Source organism: Rhincodon typus, chromosome 2, assembly GCF_021869965.1.
Source record: "Rhincodon typus isolate 14 chromosome 2, sRhiTyp1.1, whole genome shotgun sequence".
Lineage (NCBI taxonomy): Eukaryota > Metazoa > Chordata > Chondrichthyes > Orectolobiformes > Rhincodontidae > Rhincodon > Rhincodon typus.
Window position 1 is genome coordinate 61,356,370 of NC_063333.1, and position 19,474 is coordinate 61,375,843.

The window sequence follows — 19,474 nt, forward strand, 5'->3', positions numbered from 1 at the left end:
CTCAGATTCTCCAGCATCTGCAGCTCCTACTATCTCTGATTCCTTAGAAAGCAGGGTTGTCCTGTGAAGATACTGACATATACTCTAGAGTCTGGAAAATTGAGTGGCAATCTCATTGAAAAATACAGAATTCTTTGAGTGCTTATTAAGAGTACATGCAGGAACGATGTTTTCCTTGATGCTAAGCCTAGAAACAGGGGGCACAGTCTTCAAGTAAGGGGCAGGTCATTTTGGACTTATTTTTTTAAAAAGGAATTTGCTCCCAAAGACTGCTGTAGAGGCATAGCCATTGACTACATTCAAGACAGAGATTGATAGATCTCTAGATATTCAAGTGTGGGAAAGTGGGATTGAGCTAGACGATCAGCCATGATTTAGACACTGGCAGAGTAGGATCAAGAGGCTAAATGTCCTAATGTCACTAGGGCCTATCACCCCTATACACTTGGGTATAGGTGCTCCAATTGATAGATGCATTACTAGGGTTAATTTTAGACTTCAAAATGGTGGCTTTTTGTGAGCTGAAGGAACTAAGTGATACCGCACACAGGCGGATTTATAGAGTTACTTCTCAGAGCAATCACATTTACTGATTTGAGGTGCTAAATGGCCTCCATATCTCATATTGCTCTGCATTGGAGAAAAAGAGACTGAACTTAAGCAGTGACTTATTGGAAAGTGAGTCTAATACGGGATTTTATGGGATATACAGGAATGTCAGAGCTATGTTCAAAATGGATCCTGTGTAGGCCTAAAAAAAGTAATCACCTGGGCAAATGAGATAACTGGAGAAATATATTGTAAGTCAAGAAAGAAAACTCAGATTTAAAAGCCAATAATGGAACTAGATTTTGTTGCATCTTTCAGTTCCGTGCAGAATTTGTAATTTTTCATCTTAGCTAATAGGAAAGAGAATTATTTGCTTTTAATTCCACTGTGTTCGAATTACCCTTTAAATTCAACAAGCAGTTGCCAATGAGAAAACATCACTGCAGACTTGTTGCCAGAAAAAGTTTACTCCTTCTAATTTACTTTAAAATTACATGTTTAACATTTTTAAAAGGTAATTCCTACTCATTACCCTCCCAAAATAGTTGCTTCTCTCAATTTAGCCTGAAAACTGAATTGCCAGAAGCAAAGCATGAAGACAGTACTGTGCAATATTCAGTGTCACTGCATCACCAGAGAAGATACAGTGCCTCTGAAGAGACCTGGGGCTAGATTTTCATCTGGGACAAATAACATGAGTCAGGACAATTCCCAACTTGGCTTCCTGACCTTGGAGGAAGCGTCTGCAAAGGTGGGATTTTGAAGAGGGCAGTTTAAAATGGTCATCTCAGTGCTGAGGGACTTTATCCTGGTTGTAACAAAAACAGTAAGGCCACTCAAGCCCTCATCCCTCATGCCCTCCACATTCCATCCATGCCACCTCATGCCAGTCTAACAATCCCCATAACCCGTTATACCCTCCATGCCAAGATACGGCATTTCAGTGCTGATTCCACCACCTGTATAGGAGAAATGAACTCTATATTGACAATATGTGGGAGAAAAGCTTTTTTAAAAAATATTCCTTCATAACTTTCCACACTCAAAAGAAAACACTTTTCACTACAAGGCAATAAAAGGGTCAATTATCCAGTCTTGAATAAAGCATCAAAGCAAACACCACAAGTATTTGAATCCTATATCTTGTGTAAATAAATACTGTGCGACTGACAGAAGAGATCAGAGCTATAGCCAACCGAATATGTTTTGGGGGCATGGAGATGTTTCAATAGTTTAAGTGGAAGTCTGAGCGCTCAGCCAATAATGCATAACGAGATCGGGATAGCTCAGCATGGCGGAGACCTTTTTGAACTTTATATTTAAAAGGCTTCTCATGCCTCATGACAGTTCTGAGGTGAACCTTATACCCTTGAAAAGCTAGCCCAACTCCATGAACATGCTGGAAAACAAAGACGATCGCTGCACTGGAGCCAACCAGGTTTCAATTGCAGGGTGCGGGCTCCATGACTCCATGAAAGTGCAGCCCTCGTGTCAGTAAAGGATCATTCTGTATCTTAAATATGATTAGGCGAAAGACATTTAACTTAAATACAACAGCCTGGAGATTCTTCAAAGCTGCTCCTGTTCCTCTGCTCTAACTTTTCCAGAAGTATGATTATATGTGTAACTAGGCATCACTGGCTGTGCTGGCATTCACTGCCCATCAGTAATTGCCCTCAAGATGGCATGGGTGAGCAGCCTTCTTGAACCACCGGAGTGCTTGGGGTGCAGAATTCCACAGTGCTGTTAGTGTGAAGTTGGGAAATTTCTCAACTCCTGCTAACATGCCTCAAAGATGGGAATCCAGCCTCAGGTCTCTTCAGAGGCACTGCATCACTGTTGGTCATGTAGTAGCACTGACTTCTTGCTTTGCTTTGGCTGTTAGGGGGTAAGTTTCAGGATTTTCACCCAACAATAATGGAATAGCAATTCCATTCCAAATCGGATGGCTTGTGGCTTGGAGGGAAATTTGCACGTGGTGGCGCTCCCATGTAACTGCTGCCCTTGTCTTTTTCAATGGTACTGAAGTAGTCTATATCTGTGAGGTCAGGCTTGGACTGATAAGTGCCTAGTAGCTTTTATGACACACAAGTGGCAGGTAATGACCATCTTCAACAAGAGAATCTAAGCATTGCCCCTTAACATTGAATGGTGTTGCCATCACCGAATCCCCCACTAACAACAACCTTGGAAGTTATCATTGATCAGAAATAGAACTGGACCAGCCATATAAATACAATGGCTCCAACAGCAAGGCAGACAAAAGGAATCTTGGGGTGAGGAACTCACTACCTGCCTCCACAAATGATTGCTCACCTGTTACAAGGCACAAGTCAGGAGTATGATAGAATACTCTCCACTTGCCTGGATGAATACAGCTTCAAAAATACTCAAAACTGGATACCATCCAGGACAAAGCAACTTGCTTGGTTGAAACCATATGCATCACCTTCAGTATTCATTTCCTTCACCATAGGCACTATACCATCACAGTACTGTGTACCATCTATGATGCACACTGCAGTAATTCACTAAGGCTCCTTATACAGCACCTTTCAAAGCTGTAACCCTACGTTTAGCATAGCCAATCCATCTAACCTACATATCTTTGGATTGTGGGAAGAAATCGGAGCATCCCATGGACAGAATGTACAAACTCCACACAGACAATCGCCGGAGGGTGGAATTGAACCCAGGTCTCTGGCGATGTGAGTGCTAACCGCTGAGCTTCCGTGCCGTCCCTGTATCTTCAGCATCCAATTTCCAAAATATTCTCAGTTTAAACAGCTACTTTAGTATTGCTTCATGTATCTCAATTAATATTTTGGAATTTTCTAATATACTGGATAATTTTTATCCACTGCCTCAACTGATTTGTGATAGTGTGTGTTTCACTGTCCATTTTCCCTGTAAAATGTCTGAACATTTACCACGAAGAATTAAAATTATTTGGCTCTAAAGACTTGGCCAAAATCAGGAAACTGTTAGGTGAGGTTTCAGTTTACTCTTCCTGTGCAAGTCCAAGTTAAAATACAGGGCATACTTACTTTCTTTGATTGTCAGTCAGAGTAATGCCTTGGGCAGATACTTTAAAATGTACAACAGTGGAGGCTAGAGAAGGTGTCTGCCCCAATGTTTCTGATGTTGCTTTTTCGATTGCATAACGGCCTGTCAGAGACTCCATATCCACAGAATTTAAATACCACACATTACAGGCTGAAACAAAAAAACATGAGGAAAACCTTTCAAATTACACTTCTCGGATCACGATCATTTCTCATAGACTATTTTGTAACTAACTAAAGTTTTTTTGCTCGCAAATATTCATCTATTTCTACTAATTATTTTAATGTTTGCAATTATTATGGCGTATTCAGTGACAACCACAGAGCAAACTTCCAGTCATCATTACAACAGACAAAGTGTACTAAGCGTTTGACAATGTTACTAGAATATACAATGGGTGGAATCTTATAGAAACCTGAATGACATGGGTTATGGCAGGAGAACTGTGAGAGAAGTCAGGAAAGCTTTTCTCTGCGTCAGGAGCAACTCGGTGCATTTTCAAACAGAGTTCCAGGTGTCGAGACAAGATTGTCACGAGGTACAGGAGGTGATGGGGTGGTGGCAGGGCAAGAGTTATGCTCAAACAGAGCACAGTCCTGCTCAATAGGGACTGGGGGTGGATTTGGCAATGGGCAACTGTGCACAAGCGGTTTGGGTAAGGACCTGATGAGATGCAAAGCCAGTGGAGTTAATGCAGAGCTTCAGGAAGGGGATTTGGATGTTCTGGTCCTCACCAATATGTAAAGATGGAGCATGGATATTACTGTCTGAGGAGCACTCGCTGACATTTTCTATGATTCTGGAAACTGCAGCTGCACAGTGGGTAGGGTACATGCCTCTACTTGTGTGGAAACCAAGGGGAGGCCCTTCAAAGGGTAACAACACTACACAGAGACCCAGTCACTGTCGAGGATACACAGCAGAAGGCTCCCAGTCCCTGGAGACCATTACCCAGCTGTCTCACTGTGCGCTATGCACCACACAGCATCAAACTTTGGTGACCATTTCATCCAAGACCGTCTCCTTTGGCCACTGAGGTCTGTGATGCCAAACTAACACAAGCAATATTTCCAGAGTCCCTTCAAAACGCACTGTTTACATTGGCCACATTCGGTGCAGCAGCCTCTCAAGCTCGGCATTGCTCCATGGAACATCATGCATGTGAACGGAAGTGGGACCTCACAGTGCAAAGGTCACAATAGGGGGTGACACAGACATGGGCTAACAGATGTAGAGATAGTAGGAACTGCAGATGCTGGAGAATCTGAGACAACAAGGTGCAGGGCCTGCTGTGTTCATCCAGCCCTGCACCTTGTTGTCTCGGCTAACAGATGTAGTTGCATTGTGAGCATATTTGAACAAATATCAGACTTTATTTACAGTGAAATGTCACCTGTGACATCAATGTGCCCTCAATGTGTTTTTTTCTTTCCCTCCCACAACATCCATGCACAGTCTCAGATTCTGTAGTTGGAGGGAGCCTGCCATACACAGGAGCCCATGGCCTTGGATATATGGTCAGGGTATTGTGTACAGAGGGCCCAGACACACTGAGTGTGCCCCCACATCTGACATCTTTCTGAATTAGTCTGGTGCCGATCAGGGCAGCTTCAGAACACCAGTGTTAGTGCAGGAGCACAGTCTTTCAACTATGGACGCAGTTACCAGGGGCGATGATTTATCTCGGGATAAGCAGTTCTTCCCAGTACGATGAGTGGTAAAAGTATGTGAGCATCAGGCAAGAGGGGCACCAAAAGGCCAGGGTAGGTAGTTAATTTGGAAGATTTGGGCAACATGGCAAGAAATCTCACTGAGCCACGCATAGAGAAACCCTCCGTGGAGCTCGACAAATGTTACACTGAGCCAACATACAAGATTCAGCCAAATATCTTATAAGCTTGCTAAAAGGTCTGAAACAGGTGAACTATGATTTTACAAGGCAGGTTATTAGACAATTATAAATGTGTCAGCCACAGGAGACCTGCCACAGCAGTACTACAGTATGTTTACCTGCTCCTTGCTTCAACAATTCTGCAGCAGAGTTTGTGGCAGCCTGTGTGGAAGCAGCTATTCCATCTTCTAAAGGATCTATTAAATAAAAATGTAAAAACATATTCAAATCTCCAGTTCTGATCTCTTACTTGAGTAAGCTGTTCAGCACTAATGAATTAACTGAGAGCTTTAGAAAATAAAGCTAACTATAATCCCAGGCAAAGGCCTTCAGATTCAGGAGATGAGCATTTTAGAGAAACAACTCAGAGAGCCTCATTATTAATAATCAGAAAACAAAGCACGGTGGCTCAGTGGTTAGCACTGCTGCCTCACAGCGCCAGGGACCCAGGTTCGATTCCACCCTCGGGTGACTGTGCAAACTCCACACAGACGTTCTCCCCGTATCTGCGAGGGTTTCCTCCGGGTGCTGCGGTTTCCTACCACGGTCCAAAAATGTGCGGGCTAGGTGGATTGGTCATGAAAAATTGCCCATAGTGTTGAGGGACGTGTAGATTAGGTGAGTCCCAGGGGGATGGGTCTGGGTGGGATGCTGCAAGAGTCGGTGTGGACTTGTTGGGCCAAAAGGCCTGTTTCCACACTGTAGGGATTCTATGATAAATAAACTACCATTAAAAAAAAGGATGACTAATTTTGTAATGTCCTGAAAATCTGCTTGAACCGCAAAGGAAGCTGCCAAAATGGGGGTATTATTTAGTAATGGTTTCTGGCAGACTTGACAGAGCTATAAGAGGCAGAGGAAAGAATCCAGCCACTGGAAAGGACAGACAGTATATCATTATCATTTCATCACCACAATTAAGACACTGGGCTGCAGAATTTAGAAAGTACTAAAAATAAATTGCGCCTTTGTGTAGCATTAGCAATAGTCTCGTTCTTTTGGATAACATAGCACTAAAACACAGTATAACGGAAATGCGCTATTCCAATTTTTGATTGGGACTGGCTGCACTAATGTAGTCACTGTTGGAATGCATATTTAGAAGCACATGACGGTGTTGTTATGGGCCACACTCTTTGCTATCCCTTATGAAACACCATCTTTACATCAGGGTTGGGTGAGTAATTAACAATAGTCCACAGGGAACTATTAGAAAGAGACATTTGGTTATACAATTTGAGCACTCCAGATCAAATGTGTGACAAGCTGAAGAGGCAGGCTGCCTTGAATTACCATAACAGGGATAAAATTCATGCTGCTGACATTATTCTGCACCGCACTCTAGCAGTGAGGCAACTAAGCTAACCGAGCCCTAGACAGCCTTCTAAACAATTCAAGAAGTGCTCTGTCACGTCAACTTTAACCTTGGATTTCAATATTTGGCTTTTGCGTTTTTAAGCTTGGCCAAAGCTACTCATAGTTTCTGAGGTGCTTCAGAAGGTTTCTGGGTCTATCAATTCTTCTCTCTACCTATTGTGACACTGCCCTTTAAGTTGTCTTTCTTTTTAAATTTCAAAAGCATGCAATTTGTCACTCCCAGCACTTGTGTATTCCCTGTCAAGATACAAAGCTCTATTTGACTTTGTCTGAGGCTTGACAATTGAGATTCAAGTTTAAATTATGTTATTATGGAAAATCTAACAGGCTAATTTAAACCTTCAAAATGATAACGATTCATTTTACAACAGAAGTAAAAATGAGCTAGCATATTTTGAGCTGCATTCATTTTGAAAAGGAACACTTTGTATATATGATTCTAATTGCATCAGTTTGACAGTATTAATCAGAACAGTTTTTCAACAATGTTCTTCTGCCAACTTATATATTTACCTCTGTCAGGGATGAGTAACTTGCAAGGCAATGCCAGTGGTGTGATGGAATGTTGATAAACCAAGGCAGTCAGACTCCCTGATTAGAAACACAGAAATGCATATTAGATGCATAGGAAGAAATTCAGGTTAAAAACAGCTGGAACATCTTGGCTGTGCTTCTAAAGAGTAAACATAAAAACATACCAAAGTATGGCTCATTGGGGCAACCCTTTAATCGTACTCCTTTCTGGGTACATTCAATCAGGAAATGTCTGACCAGCTCATTTGATAAGTCTCCCAAAGCTGTGTGAAGAATAAAGAAACACAAGTTTACACATCACAGAATTGCTCCAGCACTGAAGGCGGCCATTTGGTCCATCATGTCTGTGCCAGCTCTTGTAACAAGCAATTCAACTGGTACCATTTCCCTGCTTTCTCACTGTAATCCTGCACAATCTTGTTCTTTTCAGAAAATTACGCCCTTGAATGCCTCAGTTAAATGACTCCAAAACACTGTCAGCGCATACTACTTACTGCATGAGAAAACTCATGTCTTCATTGCTTTCTTTTCCGATTACATTAAATCAGCGCTCGCTTGTTCTCAGTTCTTCCATCTGTCTCCATCTTTCCAGACACCCCATGATTTTGAATGCCTCTATCAAATCTCATCTTGACACATTTTATCCAGGAAAAACAGTTTCAGCTTCTTCAATCTGTGTAACTGAAATTCCTCTTCCCTGGACCCATTCTCATGAATTTTTTCCTTCACTCTGTAATGCCTTCAGAGTTTTCCTAAAACGTGTCACCCAGAACAGGACGTAAAACTCCACTAGAGGCCGAACCAATTTTCAATGTAAGTTTAACATAATATCCTTGCTCTTGTACTCTTATGCCCTTATTAATATAGCCTGATGTACTGTATGCTCTATTAACCACACTGACAGGTTTCCCAATGATTTATGTGCACATACACTCAGGGACCTTTGCTTCAGCACCCCTCTAGACCTTTACCCTATTTTGTTTTGTCTCTCCACATTGGTGGTGGTTCAGAGGAGGTTTACTAGATCGATATCTGGAGTGAACGGATTACCTCATGAATACATGTTGGATGGATTGGGTTAGTTTCCACTGAAGTTCAGAAGAACGAGGGGATAACTTGATTCAAGTGCATAAGATCCTAAACGAGTGTTGACAAGGTGGACGTGGAAAAGATGTTTCTTCTCATGGGTCAGTCCAGAACCCGAGGTCACTGTTTTTAAATTAGGAGTTGCACTTTCAGTGCTGAGATGAGGAGAAATGTTCCCAGAGAGTTGTGAGATTTTGGAACACTGTACCTAAGAAGGTTATTGATTTTTTTTTAAAAAGAGAGATGTGGATTCTTGTTAGGAAAGGGAATCAGAGGTCATCAGGATAGATGGGAAAGTGGAATTCAAAACACAAACCAGTGCCATGATCTTACCGAATGGCAGAGCAGGCCGGGGTGGGGGGACTTCTGTTCTTATTCACGATTTTAAAAATGGGCAGCGCAGTCGCTCTGTGGTTAGCACTGCCGCCTCAGTTCCAGGGACCCGCCTCAGTTTCGGTTACACCCTCGGGTGACTGCGTGCAGTCTGCACATTCTCCCAGTGTCTGCGTGGGTTTCCACTGGGTGCGCCGGTTTCCTCCCACAGGCCAAAGACAGGCAGGGTGGTGCACTGTAGTGTCCAGGGGCATGCAGGTTAGGTGGGGGTTAACCATGGTAAGTGTGGGATGACAGGAACAGGTTAGTGGGGCTGAGTCTGGGTGGGATGCTTTTCAGAGGGTTGGTGCAGACTATATGGGCTGAATGGCCTCTTTTTGCACTGTAAGGATTCTATGATTTTCCAACGAAAATCAAACACATCATATTTCTCTGCATTGAGCTTCACCCGTCTGCTGCTCACCAATTCCACCAACTTGTCTCGGTCCTTTTGAAATTCTACACTATCCTTTTCACAATTTACATATCAGTTAGTTGATTGTGCTGAATAATGTCAAATTAAATTCTAGTGTAGAAAAGTACAAAGTGATATGGCTTGAGTAGGAAAATTAAGGAGATATACATTAAGAAGTAGATTTAAAAGGATTAGAGAAACAGAAAGATTTAGGGCTTCAAATACACCAATCTTTAAAAGTGAAAGGACGAGTTGCAAAATAAAACAGTGAGCCCAGGTCGTGTAAATAAGACCACTAATACAAAACTTAAATAGATATGGTAAACCCGAACTAACTTGGCCACAGGTGGAGTGTTGTGTCCCATTTCCAATGCTTTACTTTGGGGACAATGCAAGGACCACCGAGAATGTGCACACTAGGTTGACTGATATTTTTGAGATCCCTCTGTTACGATAAAAGAAATTGCAGCCCTTTTCGCGAGGCTAAATATACTCAAGGATATTGCCATCACATAGAACAAACTATTGAATAGATTTCAAAACAGCTGGCATGGTTCTTATCTCCATTCTCCATGCTTTGCCCTTGTGTGAGCTTTCCCGCCCACTCCTTTCCCAATGCAGCAAAGCTCTTTGCATTGTTTTGTTCCTAGCTCAAATACATTCAGCTGTGCTACTCTTTCCTGCATCATCATTTCTGGAGTTTAGAAGCCCTATATATTGCACCTTGAATGATAGCATCTTTCAGAGCCTTGGGTTTCAGCTTAGCTCACAAATATATGTCATTATCTAATTCTCCTCCATCACCATTTTCACTGACCTCTTGAATGTTCTACTCTTGCTTTGAAATCAAGTCATGGTTAAGCCACAATTTAGGTCCATCCTTTAGATGACTGAAACTATTTCCTTTAGTTTCACTACAGACTCAATATCTTTGATCCTGACCGAATTTACCTCCAAAACCTCTCAGGCTGAAGCAAACAGTTTCTGTCTTATTGTGAGATTTAATCCTGAGCTAATCATTGAATCCCATTCTCTGTCCCACACCAAGATTGTTCCCTTTAACCTCTGCAAAATTCCCACTTCTGTCCCATCATATGACTCCAGCAATGGTTCCCTCACTGCTGTAGCTGTGGAGGTCAAGTCATTGAATGTATTTAAGACAGAGATGGATAGGTTCTTGATTAGTAAGCGGATCAAGTGTTACGGGAAGAAGGCAGGACAACAGGATTGAGACACACACCAGCCTGATCGAATGGTGCAGCAGACTTGATGGGCCGAATGGGCTAATTCTACACTGATGTGTTATGATCTTAGGGCCTTCTATCCTCTTCTCTTCATCATCTCCAATCTTTCATAAAGTTTGCTGTTTGAGTTTTCTACTGTGGAAAATCTCATTTCTCTATTGCACCCATTCAGCAGACTCAACACACCGTTTTAAATTCTTGTTCTTGTTTTAAAACCGTTGCCTTACAATAATCTATATTTACAAGCCTTAAACTCCAAAACCCCTCTTTAAGTATTCATTTCCTTGATTCTAGCTTTTGATTCAGTACCACCTTCTCTTCATCCGACAACTATTGCTAAATTCTTCCATCATATTAGTCTTGTTCTCTGGACTTGCTCCTCAGCCTCTCCATTCCACCTGTGACTTTCTGACTCATTTTTAAACACTTCCTTCACACTTTGCCATTGATTATGTAATGACACCTGCACAGTACCTAAGGCATTTTTCAACATTGAAGGCATGAGTCACATTCCAAGTCGTTGATCAAAGTGTAAAGGAAATACACAGTCTGTATGAAACATGCAATACCTTTCTTGTTTTGCTGTAGCACTGAAGCAGGAGGTGTAGCAACTTTCATTGCCAATCCATAGGCACCTCGGAACGAGTGGCTGTCCCGTACAATGAATGACCCAGGCTCTTTGTCCTTTAGTATTGCAATGGCTGCAGGTAGAATGAGTACTCATTAATAATTAAGCTTAGAGAAGACTCCGAATAGGAATTATTTCCAAAGACCATAAGAAAATATTCTTATTAGAATTGTTTAGATCACTGAAGAAATCTATACATTGTTTCGTATTTAACTTCACATGCATGTTAATACTGAACTCACCCTGTCCCTAGTTTCTTTTAGCCCACATTGAGATATACAGAGTAACTGAGAGGCACAAAATATTAACGATCGACAGAGTATGTGGCTTCGATCCTAGTTTTAATACTGAAATGCATCTATCACTGATGGTGACAATGCTCAGGTTTTAGGGAATCTGGTTGATGCCATCTGATAAGAAGACTAATAGCAGGCATTCAAACTGTTTTTCCAGCCCATAAAATGAAACTTTTAGAAAAAAGATCTGAAAGGTGGATAGAGCTTGATTTTTACACAATCTAAGTAATTCAAGTTTTTAAATCTCTCAGCATTCAGAGTATTTATAAATGTTTGTGTAATAAATCTCATCTTCTCTTGGCAACGTTATGAAAAATTAAACTAAAGAATTTATAATTAAAGAAGTTGATTTCCTGCTGCCTATCAGAAGAGAAATGATTTACCAATGTATAATTTAAGCGTTATAGGATTAGCACAGCAATAACGCACAATACATTGCTTATTAATTGCTGCTGAGTCAGAGTTCATTTAATCTTGTCTGCTCTTTAGGCCACATATTTATCAGTAAGCAGTCTGAGGTCAATGTCAGAATACAGCTTTGCTGAGACAGGTTTTCAGGTTCACAGTTTGAAACCAGAAGAAATCAACATGGAATTATTATTTTTCTCTGTCATGAATTCCTATGACACATTCCCAGTGACATTACAGAATGTGACAGAAACACAATACATGCACGAATTCCACATACAGAATTAATGAAAAAGATGATTTTACTGGACACATTACAGAGTTAAGTTGTTGGTAATCCATTGAATTTATTTCATTGCCAACATATGGGGCCAATGATACAGTATATATAACATGGTGTCCAGTCTAATAACAGAAGCAGTACTGAGCATACAGCTCCGGGTAAATCAGTGAGTTGAAATCCTCTACAAATTTTTAGACATTGATTGCAGCAATAACACTATGAGAAAACATCTTGTGTCAATTATTTCCAATTTGTCATTTTCGTCAATAATGATTAGGAAAGGAATAGAACGGAGAAAAAGAATCCCTTTCACTTTTCCTTCCAACAGTCCAACAGGATTAGAAATTCTTACTGTGCTAAATTAATAGTTGCACACTCCCATGTCTTGCAAGTTCCCTATTCCAGTTTGCACCGACTCAAAAACAGGAATTAATAATGCTGTATTGGCAAATAAGATTAGGTCACTCAAGATGCTATTTAATCTTTCACTAACTCAGACTTGACCAAAAGACACAAAGTGCCTTTGCCTCACCTTGTTCACGTGATATTTCCGGTTTATACCAAAATTTGGACGTGTCTTGCACAAATTTGACAGTGACATGTTTGTCGGATGAGAAAGCAGTTTCTGTAACTAGAGTGGGGGGAAAAACAAAATCAATATATGGAAGATGTACTTTTCAATTTCGGCTTCAATTTCATATTGAAAAAAGGAACACAGATCATGATTGACAAAACAACCAGATTATGTGAACCCGTTTTGCAACACAATTCATAAAATTACAAAATGTGAATGATGTAAGATCATTGACTCAAAAGATTCTCTCTCCACTGATGTTGCAAGTTTGGCTGAGAGTTTACAGTATTTTCTACCATCAAAAAATCATACTTCATCACCTTTAAAATATTAATCACTTCAAAATGATTTTCTTAGGCCTTTAGCCTTATTCAACTTTGAAAAATAATCACTGATGTGGCACCAACATGCATGCACTTACTTATCATGGTTTCAAAGTCATCATATCATCGAATAAGGAAAAAGTGTTTGATATTGTGAACAGGCATTTTGAGACATATAAACCATTGTTAGCCCTTAATAAGCTGAAACTGACAGACCAGGAGATCATGTTCATTCGCTGGTTTACACTGTCAAGGACAGTAACAGGGCTGTGACAATAAGCCTTATCCCCAGTGGATTAAGAAAGGAGAAACTAAACATGGTTTTCTCTCCTGTCACTGCTCATTGAGAGTGTGTTTGGATTTCCAGCCAGGTTTGTGCTGGACTGAAGATTCTCCTAATGTTTAATTTTAAGAATTCACACGTAAATAACAATCCTGTGGACATGATAATAAAAGTTCCGGGCACCCCCGAACCTATTCCACAACAAGTAATCAATGGTTTCTGGAGTGGAGGGCTGGAAATGGTTAAAAATAACAAAAGGGGTACCACAGAGATTCAAGAATGATATGAGGTCAAACTGGTGCTGCAATATTACTAACACTGACAGTGTTCTCAGGCTGTAACTGCTGAAGTTACAATAACTGAACAGCTGTCCAGTTTTACATTGGAATGGCCTTTCAGTTCAGTGTCAGGCAGCACAAAGCACCCAGCCGTATTTCAAAGTTTCAGTTACTTAGGTTAAACAGATGCAGCACTAATTAAATCCTGTGGTCTAGGCTTTTTTTTAAGATTAACATTGGCCGCAATTTTTTCTGTATTCACCTTGAGCTTACTTCTCCTTTGCCACAATTTTCCCATTGGGGAATTAAATGAACTTGCTAATCTTCAAAATATAGGTACAACATACCACTAAAAAACTGCATTCTGACCTGAAATCACCACTAAGTGTACACAAGAAGCAATTAAAAGTACTGAAGGGTTAGGATTGGTTATTTTAAGTTAGCAGTCAACAACCCAATATTCGACATACAGACAGTTCTGATAAAGGGTTTTGTGTCCACCAGCAACATGAACTTACATATCATTCTACTTATGCTGACTGGTCTGCAATGCATTTTTCAGCTTTTTCTGTTTTAGACATGGGGATTTTTTAAAAATTATAAATTGCATTTGCTTGGAGTGGCCAGAAAGGAAATCCAGGTTCATGTAATCCCCTGTGTTTGGGAATGAAAGTCCTGGTCTATTTTCTCTTCTTTAGGGCCCGGCAACTCCCTAAGTGGAAGGTGAAATTTTGAACTAAAGATTCATGTAATTTGCAGTAACTGAAAACACCTGCTTCCAGAAGACAACCAATGTTAAAAATGTTTTCGAAAACTGTCCAGAGCTGCCCTCATCAGTGGATAAGGAAGTGCATATTTGGTGCCCAATCCTGAATAGAGGAAAGCAACCACAAGGCTTACATGAATCAAATAAACCCACTGTATCACAGCTACAATGACCTGAGCTCCAATAATACAAATTATGAAACAGAATTTTCCTAACAGTTAGCAAATATTTACAAATTCTATGGTAATACCACTGTTAAACTCTGTCTCAGACTCCAAGATCAAGGCAAACCTAAAAATCCAAACTATGTCGCTGAACTATTCATGAAGTGCGCATTCATTTAAAATGACTGCAGAGCCTCATTCCCAACACTTTGCAAATTAGTTCTCCCTGTTTTGGATTCTAGTCTTTTCTTAAATTTTCTTCCAACTAAATATTGGGGGAAACCAGAAATCGAAGCAGATGACAGTAGGGTACTCAACGTGCCTGTAAAATTACAATAGTGTTGGTGACAGTGTCGATTCAGCAACAACCATGAAATGTAAACAAGTTGCAATTGCTGCCGCCATGGGAGGTGGTTTTCTCGCTGTGGGTGGGTTGTGTGCACAGCATGTGGCTTTCCAATAACTGCCCTTTATAACTCCACTCAGGAAATGGTTGGTGGCCCCAAGTGAAAGTCACTTATATCAAAAGGAATATTAATTCTTTGCAAACAATTAAATGACAAAAGTCAAGTATTTAAATAAGTATACTAACTGACTGCAAGCATAGTTGGATATGGAACATTTTTAACAACCACATATTGAGATACCACAATCACAGCACTTACCTTGTGAAACAGAAGTATTTACGACTTTAGAAAAGTCAGGAAGGACACTGGGGAATGGAATGCTAATAGTACTTCCACTGTGGGGACTGGAAAAACCACTTGAAGCTGGTGAGATGGAGGTAAACGAATGATCTCCCTCAGAAATCCGTTTCTTCTCTGGTAATGGAGGATGCACATTCAGACTCAAAACATCATTCATCAGTGTCGCACTGCTTTGTGCTTGGCCACTAACTGCTGTAAGCACTCCCTCTTGCAGACTACTATTACCCAAGAAACCAGTCGCTGGGGAATTCATGTTTGAAGCAGGGTTGTTTGATCCTGTAGAAAGACTGGATAGCATGGCTTGTTCTCCATCATACTGAGGTCCACTGTCGACATTGTAGTGCAAGTAACCCTGGTTACTGGAATCTGCAGGCAAAGGATGCTTTGCAGGGCTTCCTCCAGCACTGTTCTGTTGTAGGTTTGAAGTTTGCCGCTCAGAACTACTCATGTGAACAGTGTGGTTGATGGGAGAGATAACTTGCGTTCCTGAAGAAGGAAACTGCGACAGGATAGAGGCCTCTTTTGGTGGTTTTCTGGAGTTAACACCAAGCTCTGAGGAACCAAGACAGCTTCCTGTTGATCTGCTGACCCCACTTACTGGTGGCACTCCTTTCTGGGCACTGTCCAACCAGGCAGGTGGGCTGTCAGGGAGACAAAAAAAAACACATAAATACAAATAATGTAGTTATTAGTGCATAAACCCAGTATGAGATTTCCCTCATCCTCATCTCTTTAAATTTGGATGAATTGGCTCATATTTTTTCTCATTGTTTTTCTGAGCATCCAATTTTGCTTTTGATTGTTAAAACCTATCATTAAAATCATGCAAAAAAATTAATCTGTCCAGTGCTTTAGCCATTAGGTGTACATTTTTTTGTTTACAAGGCCATTCAAGCCACTTGACCTGCAAGGAAAACCCAATATCACATTCACAATGGAATTACAGATGATTCTCAACCTCAAGTGTACAGCATAACCTAAGCAGATCATGAACAAATTTGATGTTCTTAAAAAGTATACAGCAGACAAGTGTTATCCAGTTTTGCTGTAGTATAAAATATTGCAACTCAGGATCTGGAATTACTAATGCTCAGCTCAATCTTAAGTTGCAATTATGGTGAACATTGACCACAGGAGTATCAATGCAAACAGTACAAACGAATCTACTTGTAGGACTTTGGCTACTACATACTCTAGCACCAAAAGGAATGAAATTAATACTTAAAAATTAATCTTCAGTCTTTTTCGGTGAGGGACAGTTTGCTTCATTTTTCTCTCAGAAGTCTTTCTTTTCCTCATGTGAATCCAGTCCAAGATGATATAGAATGCTGCAGCTCAAATGAAAGTCCTTGCCCATGGTTTGCTGCAGCCTTCAATAACCAAGTCTCAAGCAACCTTTACTTTTGAGATTTCTAGCATCCTGCTGTGCTCACCAGCCTCCAATGTATATCTCTTTTTCAGTGATCAACCAGTCCTTCTTTTTCATGACCTTGCCTCAAAATATTTACAATATGTTTGTAAGTTGTTTTCAATTCTGCTAACACTGACAAGATTCTTGGGCTAAAACAGTGGCCTCAATAGCAAGCATAATCAATTGAAATAAAGAAGAAAGCTTACATGCTGGATCACAGAGAGGATGGGAATAGATTTAAGACACACAGAAAGAGACAGAGAGAGAGATAAAGAGATTAAATAGGACTGAACTTTTTTTGGTCCAAATGAAATGCATTTAAGTAGAGGTTCTCAATCCTGTAATTTTTTTTTTGTGGGCATTTTTTTCCCCCTCTTGTTTGATGGGTGGCATGTGTTTTATTTTTGCAAACGTTCTGAATGTTTATTTTGGAGTGCGGCAAGGAAACACCATCTATCCGTTTTTCTGTTGCCCTGTGGGAAACAGTGGAATTATTTACCACGCATTTTAAGAGCTTCACTGGAATATACAAGAAAACCCTCCTGCTTCCTGTGGGGAAAATGTGATTTGGGTTTGATTGGGAAGAAGGGTTTATGCACCGTACTTGCCTTGTGATGTAAATTGCTCTGGGGGAGGTCCATGGCTCTTGTAGAACACGGAATATATAGGGAGTGAAATTCTATAAAGGCCTTTCTGCTCTAACTTTGTTAGAAGAGCCCGGTATACCGCCAGGAACACGGTATTAGGTTTTTATGTCGTTCTGGGATTTGCGTGGTTTTTTCATCAAAGTTATGATGGACAAGAAGACCCTCAGAAAATTCACCCCTACCACGTCAATATTTTATTCACAAAGTACTTTATCAAAAGAAAAAAGGACAACAGAAATTCTTCAAAAAGCAAAGATAAAACGTAAAGAAAAAGAGGCGCAGAGTGGAAATGTGTGGTAGCAAGAAGGTGCAAAATGAAATGACGCAAACAGTCTCAAACTAGTCATTCAGCCAGTTTGCTGTTCGTGCAAAAAGATCTCAATTCAGTACCAGGGATATTACATGATACAGATATCCTAGTGACAACACTGCAGGAGCTCTTGAGCATTGCATGAGAGTGATCTCATCTTGGCAGCGAAGCCTTGGTTTTCTAATCAGGATTATCAAAGACATGAGCTCAAAATTGTCTGACCCCATTTGGAAAAGTGAACAGACATCTGTACGTCTGGATTTCTGCCCACTATTTTTCACAAATGCTTTCTGTAGGCTAGGAATGATGTTGTTGGATCGGTCTCCAACAAGTGAGAGCTTTACTTGAATATTAAGTTCAGGCACAGCATCTGGGATACCATTTCCTAAGTTTAATTCCTAAATCCAGCAAATTTTATGATTGCCAGGTAACGGTAATTATATGAGGAGTCATGGAAAGGACACGGTCATACTGAAGCAGTATCTTAACATATCAGGCATGTCTGAGCTTTTGCATTTCTTTCCAGGTTCCTATGGAAACTGAGTATCAATGAACTCCGCAAAATATTACTCCTTTTCAGGACAAACTGACATAACAATGAAAGGTTATGATGCTTAAGTGGTATGATGACACTGGTGATTAATTCTAGGTCTATAACACTGAAGTGTAAACGTTGATTCCTCTAATTAAGCCTACACACACACACACACACACACACACACACACACACACATTCCCGAATGGCATTGTGTGTCTACCTGCAACAGGTGGACTGTAGCATCTCAAGGAGGCAGCTCATCACCACCTTCTCAAGGGCAACTAGGGATGGGCAATAAATGCTGACCTAGCCAGCGATGTCCACATCCCACAAGTGAATAACAAAAACCAAACACGCATGTTAACATATCAGCTAAAGGATAAAAAGGGATTACTCTGTAGAGGCTCACTTCCTAAAAAACACTTTTTCTACTAGATCTTAGTCTTTGAAGGGGAAAATGACCAGGAGTGAAATATTCTTATCATCCTCCAGTCCAGTAGTCTAGTACTTGTGGAATGGTCATTAAATATGCACAGGTTTTCTCTGATATGTTGGCAGACACAATTGCTCAAGAAATATAACACTGAGAAGTTCCTTCAATCACTCTTTCAGGACTCCAACAAGTGTTTTCTCAGAAACAAGAGAGAGATCATCTGAGCAGATCTTTCCTCACAAGCTCATTCCCCACTGAAGGCCAGAACAAACCCCAAGCTAAACAACCTCAGAAGGACTCCAATAAAACACGCAGTTATCACAAGTCACATGATTTCTAGGAAGCCTTGTTTAAAAAAAAGACTCCAATGTTCACAGTAGACCTTCAAATGATTTATTTTAAAGAAACTAATCAGGTATCTCCACAAAGCTTGAAATAAATCCACAAAACTTTAAAACTGGAATAAAATAATAAATATGAAGCATCTTCACTACAGCAGTTAAACACAGAAATTGCTTTCCCATGAACCCTGTTCCTCCATAAGCTTCCATGCACTGGTAAAATCACTGTCTCATCATTAAAAAGTATGCAGGTAACTCATGTTTTGGAACTAATCCACAAAACACTCCAGAAAAAGTTAGGGCAGACAGATTCAAGAATAAATTCTATTTTAATGATATAGATCTTAATGGCTTAGAGCAACCGCTGTGGTATTAAAAGTTTAAATTTGCAAAGTTGCTGCAGGGGTTGGGGTTGGGGTTTGGGGTGGGGGGGTGGGGGCGGTTGCGGGGTGGTGGGGAGTGTGATGGGTACAGGCGTTCAAAATTAGTGATGCTATTCCTTCAAAGTATAATGACTTGAAGATCACCTTTTATTAAAATAACATTGTCT

General features: G+C 40.5%; 1 protein-coding gene across 1 annotated transcript in view; it reads right to left on the minus strand.

The window, feature by feature from the left end:
* LOC109927512 (tensin-3) overlaps positions 1–19,474 on the minus strand; it is a 381,339-nt gene that overhangs the window by 2,143 nt on the left and 359,722 nt on the right. The window contains exons 21-27 of the mRNA XM_048608151.1: positions 15,203–15,885; positions 12,682–12,780; positions 11,104–11,235; positions 7,582–7,680; positions 7,397–7,474; positions 5,626–5,703; positions 3,597–3,765 (exon numbers count right to left, since the gene is read on the minus strand). Coding sequence (XP_048464108.1) covers positions 3,597–3,765; positions 5,626–5,703; positions 7,397–7,474; positions 7,582–7,680; positions 11,104–11,235; positions 12,682–12,780; positions 15,203–15,885 — 1,338 coding nt within the window. The remainder of the gene's footprint in view (positions 1–3,596; positions 3,766–5,625; positions 5,704–7,396; positions 7,475–7,581; positions 7,681–11,103; positions 11,236–12,681; positions 12,781–15,202; positions 15,886–19,474) is intronic.